The following is a 16358-nucleotide window of genomic DNA, read 5'->3' as shown; positions in this document are numbered from 1 at the left end:
CTGAGATTAGATTAGATACCCCTACAGTGCAGAAACAGGCCCTTCGGCCCAACCAGTCCATACCGACCTTCCGAAGACTAACCCGTCCAAATCCATTTCCCTCTGACTAATGCACCTAACACTATGGGCAACTTAGCATTGCCAATTCACTGAACCGGCACTTCTTTGGACTGTGGGAGGAAACTGGAGCACCTGGAGGAAACCCATGCAGACACGGGGAGAATGTGCAAACTCCACATACATAGTCGCCCGAGGCTGGAATCGAACCTGGGACCCAGTTGCTGTGGGGCAGCAGTGCTAACCACTGAGCCACTGTGCCGCCCAGTCTTCACTCTCACTGTATTTGGCAACACCCATCCTTGTCCTACAATGAGTGTGAGGTAAATCACTCCCGCTTTGGTGAATTCGTTTTATGTTAAATTTATTATTAGATTAGCCAACCGTAATTGCTTAAACAGGTCTATGACGTACAGCACGGAAACAGACCCTTCGGTCCAACTCGTCCATGCTGACCAGAAATGCTAACCTAATCTAGTCCCATTTGCCAGCACTTGGCCCATATCCCTCGAAAGCCTTCTGATTCATATACCTATCCAGATGCCTTTTAAAATGCTGTAATTGTACCAGTCTCCACCACATCTTCTGGCAGCTCATTCCATACATGTACCACCTTCTGCATGAAAAAGTTGCCCCTTATGTCGCTTTTATATCTTTCTCCTCTAACCCTAAACCTATGCCCACTAGTTCTGGGCTCCACTAACCCAGGGGAAAAAAACCTTATCTATTTAGCCTATCTATGCTCCTCATGATTTTATAAACCTCTATAAAGGTCAACCCTCAGCCTCTGACATTCCAGGGAAAACAGCCCCAGGCCTATTCAGCTTCTCCCTACAGCTCAAATGCTCCAACCCTGGCAACATTCTTGTAAATCTTTTCTGAACCCTTTCAAGTTTCACAATATCCTTCTGATAGGAAGGAGACCAAAACTGCATGAAAAATTCCAAAAGTGGCCTAATCAATATCCTGTACAGCTTCAATATTACCTCCCAACTCAATGCTCTGACTAGTAAAGGAAAGCATACCAAACACCTTTTTCACTAACCTATCCACCTGCAACTCTACTTTCAAGAAACTATGAATCTGCAATATTTCCCAGGACCTTACCATTAAGTGTTTCAGTCCTGCTTTGACTTGCTTTTCCAAAATTCAGCACCTCGCACTTCCAATGAGTTACTAAATTTTGTGATGTCATCTAAATAAACTACACAGTTACGTAATGCAGCTATGACTTGATTCATAAGTCTTTAGAATGTAGCTAGGGTGTTAACCATATGGCATTACTCAACATTGGTATAACCTAATTAGCAGAACAAAAGTGAACACCTTTTTAGCTTTTGATGTTAATGGAACTTGCCAGCATCTCTTCAGTACATCAATCGTAGAAAGGAATGAGGTACGACCAACCCTACAGATACAGTCCTAATTGTGGAATTAGGTACAAGTCTGTTTTGGTGACTGCATTTAATTTCCTATAGTTGAGATAGAATCTATACAGTGTACTGGATTAGTACTAGTTGATCCATCCAGTCTAGGAACTGACACCACTAGTGAACTCCAACAGCTTCAGCTGAGTTCAATCCAGTAATTCTCCAGCATATATTGAATCGCTGCTTCTACTGAGTGCGTGCACTTGGCTCAACCAATAAGGTTATTGTTTCATCAGTTCTGATTCTACCATGTCCACATTATGTCTAATACCCAGTACGTCCAGTTGTATCTCTCCAGATTACCCGATACTTCCTCAATAGTTATTACAAGACTCTCCCATTGTCCTTACCCCATATTGGAGAAGTGTCAAATTGCTTCACCATGTGTGTTGGTGAATTGATTTGTAGGTGGTTTGCTTTGAGAATTGTGTACCTCAACTATTGTCTGCCAATCTCTACAATCCTTACCACCTGACATACTTGATCCTTCTCATCGTCCCCGCAAAATACTGCTTCAATATGCTGACATGACATAACCAATGGTTTTTCCTATGACCAGGAGTATATCGAAACCAAGTTTTTTGACTAACCACAACCACCTCAAACAGATCTCTAAACGTCATATTCAAACATTCATCTTGTAAAAACAAGATGAATATTTCATGCCCCAGTTTGAAATCTTCTAATTATAGAATATTTCTGTCAATTTCACTTTTACCTGTGAAACTTTTAAATGTTCTTGTGCTACATTATGCATGCCATAGGGAAAGCAAGCCAAACAAAATCAGCCTTACTATCACTAATGTGCAACACTGTGAAATTAAAATATTCAATGACCATCAAAATTGTTTAATTGTTTCGAATTAGACTTTACAAATAACAGATCTTAGTCACCAAGTTTATGATTTAAAAAAAATTTAATACTGTACCTTAATCTAATTAATATCAATGATTTAACCCAATCTTCTTTGAGCATAATCCCCTCACAGACAGACAGAGTTCAGGGATAAATTAGAAAGACAATACAAAGATTGTAATTTGGTAGTTCAATTAAATAGTTTCAAACGTTGGATAACAAGGCTTCATGTAATCCTTGGAAAAGGAGTTGTTCTCAGGCATGTAATTGTATACCTAATTTCAAAGTCATTGGTGAATGCAAATTATTTCAGTAGACTTCCAGAATTATTTCTTACAGACTAGATTTCTTTTCTCAGAACATTCAAGGATTCTTTAACAGGATAGAAAACAAGAGGAGAGTAAAATCACAGTAGCCAGTCCCAAAGTTTCCAAAAATCACTCAGCATCTGCCAAAACCAATCAGAACCAGTTTTAAAACCATAAGAAATAGGAAATGAGTAGGCCGTTTGGATGTTGAGTCTGCTCCGTTATTAAAGAGGATCATGACTGATCCGATATTCCGCATATCCACTTTCTTGCCCTTTCCCCATAAACCTTGATTATTCTACTGCGCATGAATTGAGCTATCTCAGCTATAAATATCCACAAGGATTCTTCCCCAGAGTTCTCTGTGGGAAAGAGATCCTAAGACCCTCAGAAGAAATTCCTCATTTCAGTCTTCAATTGGTGCCCCTTTAATCTGAGACCAAGCTCGCTGGTCCTGTACTCCCTCATGAGGCGATACATCCTCTCAGCATTTATCCTGTCAATACCCTTAAGAATCCTATATGTTTCAATGAGATCACCTATTATTCTTTTAAATTCAAATGAGTAGTGTCAACCTCATTAACCTTAAATAAGGGGATCAAAACCACTCAGAGTATTCCAGATATGGTCCCATCAGCACCTTGCACAATTTCAGTAATACGTCCGTAGTTTTACATTCCAACATCCTTGAAATAAACATTCCATATAAGAAATAATATTTTGTTAACCTTCCTGATTACTTGCCTCACCTGTGTGCTCGCTTTGTGTTTTGTTTACAAGTCTCCAAATCCTGTTGTGTTGCAGATTTTGTCGTATTGCTCCACTTAAATAATCCTGTTCTTTTGTTCTTCCTTCCAAAATGAAGACCTTCACACTTTCTCACATTATACTCCATTTACCAACATTTTGCCCACTCACTTAATCTATCAATATCCCTCTGTAAACTAAAATCAAATAACTGCAGGTGTTGGAAAAAGCAGGTGTGGCTGGGTTTCTTCAGCTATTTCTGTTTTGTCTCTCTGTAAATGGTTTGCATCCTTTTTGCAACTTACTTTTCCAATATTTATTTGCATCATCTGCAAATTTGGCCATAACACATTTGCTTCATTTATATATTATAAAGAGTTGCGATCACAGCACTATTATTTGTGAAACCCCACTGGTCACAAGTTGGACCTAAAACAAGAAAGAACCTCTTATCCCATTTGCTGTTTCCTGTCCATTAGCTAAATCTCTATCCGTGCCTCCAACACCATGAGCTCCTATGACATAACGTTTTGTCAGGTACCTTGTCAAATGATCTTTGCAAGTCTAACACAACAGATTTATTGGTGTCCCTCTATCCACTTTAGGGCAAGACTTCCTCATATATAATAAATTAGTCAGACATGATTTCCTTTGCCTGAAGCCAGCTGACTCTGCTTGATTAGATTTCAGTTTTCCAAACATGCTTTTATTACTTCCTCCCTTCTTAAACAAAAAAGGAATTCTCTGTAGTTGGCTGGTTAACACCGATCCTTCCCCTTGACTGACCAACTCAACATCCAACCAGCTGCCAGCCTTGAGCATACCAATACTCTCCCCGTTGAATCATCCACAGCATGCCTTCGATTAATAGTTAAGCTGCATTATCCTCAAGGCCAGTGACCGATAGCAAACAGCTGCATTTGGTTTCTTTAAAATCACATAGCTGATCAAAGTTCAACTAACCCTAACAGTTCTACCAAAAAATTGAGAAAAATAAAATAAATAGAGTGAGTCTCTACACTTACGTATTCCTGTGAATCTTTCTAGAAAGGTGGACATATAATCCAACACTAATTATTCACCTTTACGTCTTCAGAGATTTCCCTAATCAATTTTAATGCACATGTAAACGTATGACCAGAAGTTAATTCAAATGGAATAAACTCAGTAGATGCATTTTGGGAATCTCTGGTTGCAGATGGTAAGAAATGTAATTGTTTGTAACAATCCTGAGAATTCATGACAGTATGCTACATAATGGCTTTAAGAATGTAATGCTATCTCTCCAAAGCTACCAGTCAACTGCATATTCTGTGCAAATACTTCAACTATCTTATATCCAAATTGATTATGTTCTGGAACACTTTTGATCAGATTGTCTCTCAATTGGTAGCCTACAATGAGTTAAAAACAATGTTGATTTTTTTCATTAATACCTTAGGTGTAACGGTCCTTAAACGAATAGCTCTAGAAATCAGTTTGTCATAATCGTACTATTGTCCTCCTTTTGTCTTTGATAATCCCTACAATATACTAACACTTGACTGAATGGTTCTTGAAAAACTGGTATGGTTATCATAGCTATCTGTTTATTGATGGTTGTATTTTTCATATTTCCACATGTCCTGCCATAGGAATGTCATATGCCACACACAATATTTCCTTACAACATCAAAGGAATAGCCATCCAATCTTTCTCCACAGGTTCCTCATCAAAAGTCAGCTTTTATTACAATAGTATTCTAATTCCTTCAGCTCAGTTTGGAACTAGATAAGTGCAGTGTTCTTGGAGATTTGGAGAAGATTAGAGCTATGAAGGGGTCAGGTTATGAAGGATGGAGCAGGGGTGGGGGGGTGCAAACCGAGCAGGGATTGAAAACAAAATTAATTCCAAAATTAAACATTTATAAAATAATGGTGAATGTGCATCTTTAAGTGGTTTGTTTATAACGATCCTGTCTCTGGTTAAGTAAAAATGTCTTAATTGAAGAATTTAATTATTCATCAATCTAAATAGCTAACAATCATAGCACTGTGGAAAATATTATTACCTTTGGAACTTTCTTCATCTGATTCTTCATCTATCCAGTGCTGATCAGTGCCTCCTAACAATCGGTTTTGAGATTCGCTTAATGGTCTCGGAGGAAGTGACTGTCCATCTGCACTACTGCGGGGGAAAGAAAGAGTATCAATTAAAACAACAGCTTTTACCAATACAGAGGGGTCAGCATAGTAAAACACTTCAAGAAAACAGAGAAAGACTTGTGTTTATTCATAATGACTGGCTATAGAATTCTTTGAGAAGTCCAATGAATATTTTAAGTGTAGGCATTGATGTAAATTAAGAAATATGCAGCCAATTCATAAAGTTCAGAATAGGCTTTAACCTGCACAATATTTGACGAAGACCTGACCACAACATTTGATGATGATACAAGTTGACCAAGACTGAAATCTGCCACTCTCAGCACTGACATCTTATGTTGAACAGTGTAATATAAATTGAATTTAAAAGTGTCATAGCTTTAAAAGTAAATATCTAATGTAAACTCAGAATTACAATAATAACTCATATAGCATTGCCATATAATTCATACACAATTTTATGACATGAAAAACCATATTAGACAACCCAACATCTCATGAATTATGAACACAATGAAAAGCTGTTTCAATGACCCAAAGTTTTTCAGTCTATTAGTAACCTTCACCAGAATATAGCAGCTGGTGTTTTGTAAAGGAGGTGGGCGCTTGTCATCCACTGACAATATAGTATTAGAAAAATCTGTTATTTTACAATATGCTCTGCAGATATGGACAAGCCAGGATCAGAGGTCCTGGAGAAAAATATGAAGCCCAGCCATGATGAGCGAAATTACATGCAGTGTTTTTATCTGCCGGTGACTGCTGCTTATAACATTTGGACTTTTGTACGTCCACCGCTTAGTCACAACAGTTTGGAAGTTAATAGCGGCTGGGGACAGAAAACTGGATTTTCCTGAATGCTGTGGTGTTTTAATTGCATAACGTGCACCTGTTCTCTGTGACAGGTTCTCCATCAAGAAGTCAACCTAATTGAGGGAGAACTCTGTTGTAGCTCAGAGGGTCAGTTATATCCAATCCTTAAGCCTGGGGAGCTTTAGGTTGAGTACTGGATGGGAAGGGGAGGATAATCAGGGGACTGCACTCTCGTTCCTCCTGTCCACAAACAGATCTGTAAAAACACATCTCCCCAAGCTATCTTTGCCTTCTTCTAATTGCCAGAGGGACATAGATTTGCCAGAGGGGAAATAACAGTTTAAAAACAAAAATGAATCTGAAGGTAGTAGGTAGATAAGATGGTCAAGACGCATATGGGAAACTTTATTAGCTAAGGCATAGAATACAGGAGGTTATGCAAGAACATATTAAATGCTGGTCACATCACATCTGCAGTACTGCATATATTTCTGGTTGCTAAATTATGGGAATCTGCAGTTGCACAAGATGGGGTGCACAAGAGATTTAGTAGAATGCTGCCTGGGCTGGAGGGTTTGAGCTGTGAGGAAAGACACCTTGGGATTGTTTTCCTTGGAGCAATGTTTGAATAATTTACTATTGGAAAAGCTATTCAATAGGCAGCAGAGTTAATTAAAGGACATATTAAATTAAAAGATATTTAGAAACAAAGATAATAAATATACTTTTTGGCAGGTTCAGTGTGGTTGATTGAGTTGGGCTGCTCTGGATCTTGACTGACCAGACGAGTTGGATAGGAACACCCATCACCAAGGCTGAAAAACAAAATACAAGAACACCATACATATCACCACCAGCAATGGATATTCTTATGGATACAATGCATATTAATATTGTATAAAAACTACTGGAGAAACCCAGGTCTGCCAGTATCTGTATAGTCTCCGCTGGCTACATCTGAGGGAAGTGCACCCAACTCGAGCTCCTTGAAAACCGTGTTAGGGAATTGGAGCTGGATGAACTGCGGATCATTCGGGAGGCAGAGGGGGTAATTGAGAGGAGCTACCGGCAGTTGTCACTCCTGAGGCTCAGGATAAGGATAGATGGGTTACAGTCAGGGGGAGGAAAGACAGACAGTGCAGGGATCCCCCGTGGACATTCCCCTCAGCAATAAGTATATCGTTTTGGATACTGCTGGGGGGAATGACCTACCAGAGGAAAGCCATAGTTCTCTGGCACTGAGCCTGACACTGTGGCCCAGAAGGGAAGGTGGCAGAACAGAAAAGCGCAAGTGTAGGAGACTCGATCGTTAGGAAAATTGACAGGAGATTTTGTGGTCAGGATTGGGATTCCCGGAAGGTTTGTTGCCTCCCTGGTACCAGGGTCCAGGACGTCTCCGAACGGGTGCATAAGATTCTAAAAAGAGCAAGGCGAACAGCCAGAAATTGTGTTACATATTGGCACCAATAACATTGCCAGGAAAAGGATCGAGGATATAAAAAGTGATTTCAAGGAGTTAGGGTGGAAGCTGCAGAGCAGGATGAACAGAGTAGTGTTCTTGGGTTTACTACAGATGCCACGAGATAGCGAGGCAAGGAACAGGGAGCAGACGCAGCTTAACACATGGCTGCACAGTTGGTGTAGGAGGGAGGGCTTCAGATATGTAGATAATTGGGATGCCTTCTAGGGAAGGTGGCACCTGTACATGAAGAACGGGTTGCACCTGAACTGGAAAGGGACCAATGTCCTGGGTGGAAGGTTTGCTCGAGTTGTTCAGGAGGGTTTAAACTAGTATGGCAGAGGGGTGGGAACCTGAGCTATATACCGGTGGTGAAAGTTGATGGAGAAGAGGCAATAGCAAGAGGTAGCGCAGCCAGTGGGAAGGAATTTCCTGGGAAAGAACCAAGGGATCAGTTAAAGTGTGTTTGCTTTAATGCAAGGAATATCAGGAATAAAAGTGATGAGCTTAGAGCATGGATCAATACCTGGTGCTATGATGTTGTGGCCATAACAGAGACGTGGGTTTCTCAGAGGCAGGAATGGTTGCTGGATGTTTCAGGGTTTAGAACATTTAAAAAGAATAGGGAGGGGGGGGAAAAAAAGAGGAAGGGGTGTAACACTGCTAATCAGAGAAGGTATCACAGCTACAGAAGTTACCATTGTCGAGGAGGGTCTGCCTACTGAGTCAGTATGGGTGGAAATTAGGAACAGTAAGGGAGCAGTCACCTCATTAGGGGTTTACTACAGGCCCCCCAATAGCAGCAGGGAGATTGAAGAAAGCACAGGTCGGCAGATTTTGGAAACGTGTGAATGTAGTAGGGTTGTTGTAATGGGTGACTTTAACTTTCCCAATATTGATTGGAACCTCCTTTGAGCAGATGGTTTGGAAGGAGCTGTTTTTGTAAGGTGTGTTCAGGAGGGTTTCTGAACTCAGTACATTGACAGGCCGACGAGGGGAGAGGCCATTTTGGATTTGGTGCTCGGCAATGAGCTGGGGCAGGTGTCAGATCTTGCAGTGGGAGAGCATTTTGGTGATAGTGACCACAACTGCCTCACATTCTACATAGCTATGGAGAAGGAGAGAAGCAGGCATAATGGGAGGATATCTAATTGGGGAAAAGGAAACTATGATACTATCAGACGTGCGTTGGGAAGCATGGATTGGGAGCAATTGCTTCATGGAAAGGGCACTATAGACATGTGGAGACTGTTTCAGGAACAGTTGTCACAAGTGATGCACAAATGTGTTCCTCTGAGACAGGCAAGAAGGGGTAAGATAAAGGAACATTGGATGATGAGAGCGGAGGAGCTTCTCATCAAAAGAAAGAAGGCAGCTTTCGTAAGGAGGAGGAAGCAAGGGTCTTGCTCAGCTCTAGAGGATTACAGGCAGGCGAGGCAGGTGCTCAAAAAGGTCTGAGGAGAGCCAGGAGGGGGCACAAAAAAGGCTTGGCAGGAAGGATTAGGGAGAATCCAAAGGCATTTTACACTTTTGTGAGGAATAAGAGAATGATCAAAGAAAGAGTAGGGCCGATCAGGGATAGCATAGGGAACTTGTGTATAGAGTCGGAGGTGGTAGGGGAAGCCCTAAATGAGTTTTTTGCTTCTGTCTTTACAAAAGAAAAGGACCTTGTAGTGAATGAAACCATTGAGGAGCAGATAAGCATGCTGGAACAGATAGAGGTTGAGGAAGCTGATGTGTTGAAAATTTTGACAAACATTAAGATTGACAAGTCGCCAGGGCCAGACCAGATTTGTCCTCAGCTGCTTTGGGAAGCAAGAAATGTGCTTTGCCTCGCTCTCCACTGGAGTCGTACCCGAGGACTGGAGGGAGGTAAATGTAATTCCTCTCTTCAAGAAAGGAAATAGGGAAATCCCTGGCAATTACAGACTAGTCAGTCTCACGTCGGTCGTCTGCAAGGTGTTAGAAAGGATTCTGAGGGATAGGATTTATGACCATCTGGAAGAGCATGGCTTGATTAAAGGCAGTCAGCACGGCTTTGTGAGGGGCAGGTCATGCCTCAAATCTTATAGTGTTTTTTTGAGGATGTTACTAGACAGGTTGATGAGGGTCGAGCGGTGGATGCTGTGTATATGGACTTCAACAAGGCATTTGATAAGGTTCCCCATGGTAGGCTCGTTCAGAAGGTCAGGAGGAATGGGATACAGGGAAATTTAGCTGTCTGGATACAGAATTGGCTGGTCGGCAGAAGACAGCGAGTGGTGGTGGAAGGAAAATATTCTGCCTGGAAGTCAGTGGTGAGTGGTGTTCCACAGGGCTCTGTTCTTGGGACTCGACTCTTTGTAATCTTTATTCATAACTTGGATGAGGAGATTGAAGGATGGGTTAGCAAGTTTGCAGACGACACAAAGGTTGGAGGTGTCGTTGACAGTATAGAGGACTGTTGTAGGCTGCAGCGTGACATTGACAGGATGCAGAGATGGGCTGAGAGGTGGCAGATGGAGTTAAACCTGGATAAATGCAAAGTGATGCATTTTGGAAGGTCGAACTTAAAAGCTGAGTACAGGATTAAAGACAGGCTTCTTGGCAGTGTAGAGGAATAGCAGGATATTGGTGTGCAGGTACATAGATCCCTTAAAATTGCTACCCAAGTGGACAAGGTTGTTAAGAAAGCATATGGTGTTTTGGCTTTCATTAACGGGGGATTGAGTTTAAGAGCCGTGAGATCTTGTTGCAGCTCTATAAAACTTTGGTTAGACCGCACTTGGAATACTGTGTCCAGTTCTGGTTGCCATATTATAGCAAAGATGTGGATGCTTTGGAGAGGGTTCAGAAGAGGTTTACCAGGATGCTGGCTGGAATGGAAGGCTTATCTTACGAAGAGGGGTTGACTGAGCTCGGACTTTTTTCATTGGAAAAAAGAAGGAAGAGAGGAGACCTAATTGAGGTGTACAAGATAATGAGAGGCATAGCTAGAGTTGATAGCCAGAGACTTTTTCCCAGGGCAGAAATTGTTAACACGAGGGGCCATAGTTTTAAGCTGTTTGGCGGAAAGTATAGAGGAGATGTCAGAGGTGGGTTCTTTACACAGAGAGTTGAGAGAGCATGGAATGTGTTGCCAGCAGCAGTTGTGGAAGCGAGGTCATTGGGGATATTTAAGAGACTGCTGGACATGCATATGGTCACAGAAATTTGAGGGTTCGTACATTAGGTTTACCTCACATGAGGATCAATGATCGGCACAACATCATGGGCTGAAGGGCCTGTTCTGTGCTGTACTGTTCTATGTTCTATAAGTTAATGTTTCAAGTCCACAGATCTGCTTCAGAACTAATTGTAACAAGGAAATACGGCATTTATTCTGATGACATTGGAGAGTGGGTGGGCAGAGTAAGTGAACAGATGGAGATGGAGCCTAGAGAGAAAGAAAGTTAGGCAGACACAAGGATGGTTGATAGCAAGCCAGGGAAGGTGAAAAGCTGATAATGGGGACCATAACTAAGTGAAATTGGGTTGGTAGTGCTGAAAATGGTGCAGGTCATGACAGGGTCTGGAGATGTTGGGGTGGGATAAGAACATGGAGGACGAGGTAAGAACATTGAAAGTGTTGTTGGAGGTGATATTGACTCATAAGGTGTAGGATCTCCAAGCGAAAAATGAAATGCTGTGCTTCCAGCTTGAACTGGGTCTTGCTGGAGAACTGCAGAAGGCTTGGACGGTGATATGTTGACGTGGAAGGTAACTGGAAGCTTAGGGTCATAAAGCAGTAACCCAGTCTGTATTTAGTCTCCCCAATGTTGCGACAACCACATTATGAGCAGCGAACACATTTGAATAGATTGAGTGAAGTGCAGATAAATCACTATTTCACTTGGCAAGCATGTGCAGCATTAGATAGTGGGGAGGAAGGAGGTAAATGGGCAAGTATTGCACCTGTTGCAAATACATGGGAAAGTGCTGTGGGATGTAGGGAGGTGTTGGGAGTTTTGGATGACTGGATCAAGGTGTCTCAGAGAGAACGGTCTCTGCAAAATGTTGACAATGGAGGGGAGGGGAATGCGGGTCTGGTGGTGGCACTTGCTGGAAGTAGCAGAAAATATGATTTATAATCCTTTAGGCACAGATGCTGGTGGTTGGAAAGTGAGGACCGGGGGACCCTTTTAGTGTTATACAAGAGAAAAGACTATCCAAATTTCTCCAGCAATTTGTTTCCATTTCAAATCTTCAGCATCCACAATTCTTTGTTTACATTAATTCCTTATATTTGTTAAGACAACATTAGGACATTTAATGTATGGATTACGTTATGCTTTTATATAAAAGGTGACTGCTAACAAATGCTTAACTTTTAAGCAGTTAACCTACAACCATGTTCACAACAGCATAATGACTTTGGGGATATTAGCACAATGATAATACTACTGGACCAGTGATCAGGGACAGAAGGGTGAATAAATAAATCAAGTAAAATGCTATCCTCAGTAATGATCACAGAACTACAAGATGGTCATAATAACCGATCTGATTCACTAATGTCCCAGGGAAGGGCATCTTGACCTTCAAACGATTCCAGACAGACAGCAATGTAGCACAACAAAACGTACCTTGTAAAAATCGGAAGAAGCCAGTACTTCCCTTGGTCTCCATACACTTGTTTTAAATTTTTGGTAAATCCCAAGCTAAATCCATTTTTGTCAGGCCCATTTCGAAACACTGGTGCACGAAAAGCCTCTAGAGTGAAAAAGTATTCAGTTAATTTTATAACAATGTTTTCGTCAAAGTAGTAATACAAATATACCAAAATAGATATAAAAAGTCTTTCTATTAAGAAAAAAAATCATTTTTTACTTCAGAATCACTGTCAGCATTGCAGTTGCAAAAAACCACTACTTTAACTTTATTCCAATTATCAGAATAAATTTGTAAACAGTTAAAGAGCATCTTACCTATTGTTGACCTATTTTTGCTGACTAGCCAGCAGTGATAACTGAAGAGCGATAGTAGACTGATGAAGAACATGGCCGCCACAAAGAAAAGAAACAAGACATGGAACTTTGCATGTGTGTCAGGAAGATCACCCTATAAGAACCAAAGAAAAAATCCAGCTACATAGATTTGGATGCGAGCCTGACACCTGACAGTCAGGTATTATATCAACATATCTATTTCAGATCTCTACTACTGTTTACAGAAAATTAATCTGTAACTGAACTACATTTGACTAAAACGTTTTTGATCATTTTAGTTGTTCAGTAATGTATCAAGTTGCATTTATTCATAAAAATCAATTAATTTCAACACAATACCAGTGATTTGTACCATTCATGGCTTTTTCCTGGACCAAAGCTGACATTTGTCCAATCACATCATATTTATACAATGTATCATAATTAAGACACTATTTAAAAACAAAAAATGGTCACGCATTGCACATGTACCTAATTTTTCAAATTACCTTCTCCCAATTTGTTCATTTTCCTCAGGTGATGTACCACTGCAGCCAAAAGGCATGCAACTCATCTATCAGTCTACACCACTCTTGATCTGGCCTCTCTATAGGTGCAGGAATAGTTTTGTTCAGAAGATCTTTCAGTTTCTCTCTCTACCATGGGGAAATTGCTGCCATGCACTTGGCTCCACCTCAAGAGATACTTTAGGAGTTTCCAATCCAATCATAACTGTACTCTAAGTTAACTATCATAACATCTAGAATTTAAACACAATTTTTAGATATTGTAACTTAAAACATAGTAGAAACATCTGACACAGAAAAGTAAACACTTGGTGTACCCAGCAACAGTGGAGCGTGGGAGGGAACAAAACAATGGCTTTATTTTCCATATTTCTGAGTTACTGGTAATGGTGTGTGATAAGACTGTGGGTTAAGTGTTTAGAGTATAGAGATCAGCCGAACAAGGAGAAAACAGAATTGTATCCAACTGGTTAAGGAACAGCAAAGGAAAAACATAATGGATTTAATGCAGTCTGTCGTGACTGGAAGCATGGTGGCTGGACCCACTTGATCGTGTGAGGGCTCCACGTCTGTGTCTTGGCTGGAGATGGGAGAAAGTGCGCACTGCAGATGCTGGAGTTGGAGTCGAAGAGTGGGGTGCTGGAAAAGCATAGTCGGTCAGGCAGCAGGAGAATCAATGTCTTGAGCATAAGCTCTTCATCAGGAATGTTTACGTTAAGTTGATGGCAGGATCTTAAGAAGGAAATCAGCTTGCTCACAGCAGATTGTTAGTTAGGCTCATTCATGAACCAACTGGCATCAATCATTCCTTAGCCTGCCAAAACTTTACATGGTTTAGGGATTACATGTAAGTGGCTTGACTTTCCCAAGGCCACCAGGCAAACTCTGGGGAGGGAGGGAGGGAGTTTGACGATTGGTGTTGGTTGTCAGTGTGGGGAGAGGCAAAGTCACAGAACGATTGGAGTCCAATTTTATAGTAATGCCAGGGATTACAACAAGTTTTAATTCCTCTTGATTTTTTTGGCTAAGTACTGTAGTAAATAAAATTGAACTATCTGAAGTGTCGGACTCTAATTCAGATTTAGGATTTTTTTGGAGGGCTATGGACACCATCAGAAGTTTCACCTTTATGGCAATTACCATGTAGTTAGTGTATCGGGACTTCTGAAACATCCCAAAAGATTACATGCCCCAGCAAGACTATGTAACACTTATCAGTCTCTGATGCCTTTGTTTCATTCTTTCTGTCTCTCCTCTTCTACTTACACTGTCTTCTCTATTACATGACTCCCATGGACTGTTGTTGCTTTACTTTGTTCTCAGCTGCTTGTCTTTTAATTTCATGTCAGAATTGGAAACCAGAGCTGATTTGTCTATGTGAGGCAAAGTGAGCTAACATGTAACAACTTGCAGAATAAAAGACTTGAAGAAGGTGTCTTCCTCTCCTCCATCACTGCACAGCTCCTACTCCTTCACTTTCCCAATACTTACTTTGATGATACCTTCATTCCTTTACTTCTTGCAGCATACTACCAACTCAACTCCTACAGCCCTCTTTCTTAATTTATTCACCCATAATCTTTAACCTACCATTTACTTTCATTTGTTTCACGATGCTTTCTGGGATGGTGCAGCAGATTTTAATTCCTTTAGATTTTCCTGGCTAAATGTTAAGTCAGTCAGTAAACATATTTAACCATCATCTCTTCTCATTCAGTGGTGTTATCATCACTGAATTCCCCTGCTCTCAACATCTGGGGGTTATCATTGATCAGGAATTGAACTGTATTAGCCATATAAATATTGTGGCTCCAAGAACAGGTCAGAGGCTGAGAATCCTGTCCTGAGTAACTGACAGCCTGAATCCCAACGCCTGCCCACCATCCACATGGGACAAATCAGGTGTGAGATGGAATACTCCCCCCTTGCCTGAATAAGTGCTATTCCAATAACACTCAAGAAGCTTATTATCCAGGACAACGCTGCCACTTGACTGGCACCATGTCCACAAACATCCATTCCCTCTAACACCAATGCTTGGGAGAAGCATTGTGTACCATCTACAATATGCATTGCAGAAATTCACTAAGGCTCCTTTGCTAGCACTTTCCAAACGTTCAGCTACTTCTATCTAGAAGGAAAAGGGCAACAGATACATAGGTACAACACCAGCAGCAAGTTCCCATCCAAACTTCTCACCATCTGATGTGCAAAGATACAAATGTTCCTTCAGTATCATCAAGTCAAAGTGCTGGAACTCCCTTCCTAACAGCATTGTGGGTCTATCTACAGGCATGGACTACAGCTCACATCATTTTCTCATGGGCAACTAGGGATAGGCAGTGAGCAATGCCCACATCCCAAGAATTAATAAAAACAAGTCTCTAAATTATTTGTATTCAAAGCTCACTTTGTAAAAATATCTATTTAGAACAAGGAAAGAAAATGGCCATTTCCCTCCCTCTCCTTTGAAATTGGAATTAGCGTTTCTCAAGCATGCACAATTCGCACTATTTGATGAAATAGAGCCTAAAATTTATTAATTGGCCTCAACAGGTTACATTTTTGAAATTAAAGTAAAAAGAACATCATTCTCTCTCTCTCTAAACTCTTACTTTAATCTACCTCTTTCCTCAGCTTAATACTTACAAACCACAATAAACTGAATGAGAAAGGAAGTCGATGCATAGGAGCAAGGTCCACCATCCAAGTCACATCCTATCCTAACTTGGAGCTATATGGCCATTCCTTCACTATTGCTGGGTCTAGGTCTTGGGAGTCTATTCTTAACAACATTTTGGCATATCTGCCCCACATTGACTGCAGAGATTCAAGGTTATAGCCAACCACCAGCTTCTCAAAGACAATCAAAGCTGGCAGTAATTGCTGGTCTAGCCAGTGGCACCCTCATCCGTGAAAGAATAAAACAATTACAGAACATAAAATAAAACTTGCCTAGAAATGCAAATTGTTCTCACAAACAGCTTTAATTTTAAACAAATGCATAACGTCACTACCATTCCAAACAATGAGCTGGAAGAGAACAAGACTTAAAGCAAATAGTCTTTGA

General features: G+C 40.9%; 1 protein-coding gene across 2 annotated transcripts in view; it reads right to left on the bottom strand.

The window, feature by feature from the left end:
- Positions 1–16358, bottom strand: part of LOC140481359 (palmitoyltransferase ZDHHC20-B-like) — a 123138-nt gene that overhangs the window by 5653 nt on the left and 101127 nt on the right. For both annotated transcript variants that reach the window (XM_072577424.1, XM_072577425.1), the window contains 4 exons: positions 12762–12894; positions 12420–12546; positions 7082–7171; positions 5450–5565 (listed from right to left, as the gene is read on the bottom strand). In XM_072577424.1, the coding sequence (XP_072433525.1) occupies positions 5450–5565; positions 7082–7171; positions 12420–12546; positions 12762–12894 (466 nt within the window). The remainder of the gene's footprint in view (positions 1–5449; positions 5566–7081; positions 7172–12419; positions 12547–12761; positions 12895–16358) is intronic.

Source organism: Chiloscyllium punctatum, chromosome 9 (genome assembly GCF_047496795.1).
Source record: "Chiloscyllium punctatum isolate Juve2018m chromosome 9, sChiPun1.3, whole genome shotgun sequence".
Taxonomy (NCBI): domain Eukaryota; kingdom Metazoa; phylum Chordata; class Chondrichthyes; order Orectolobiformes; family Hemiscylliidae; genus Chiloscyllium; species Chiloscyllium punctatum.
Note: the sequence above shows the minus strand (reverse complement) of the source record. Positions and strands in the feature narration are given on the sequence as shown.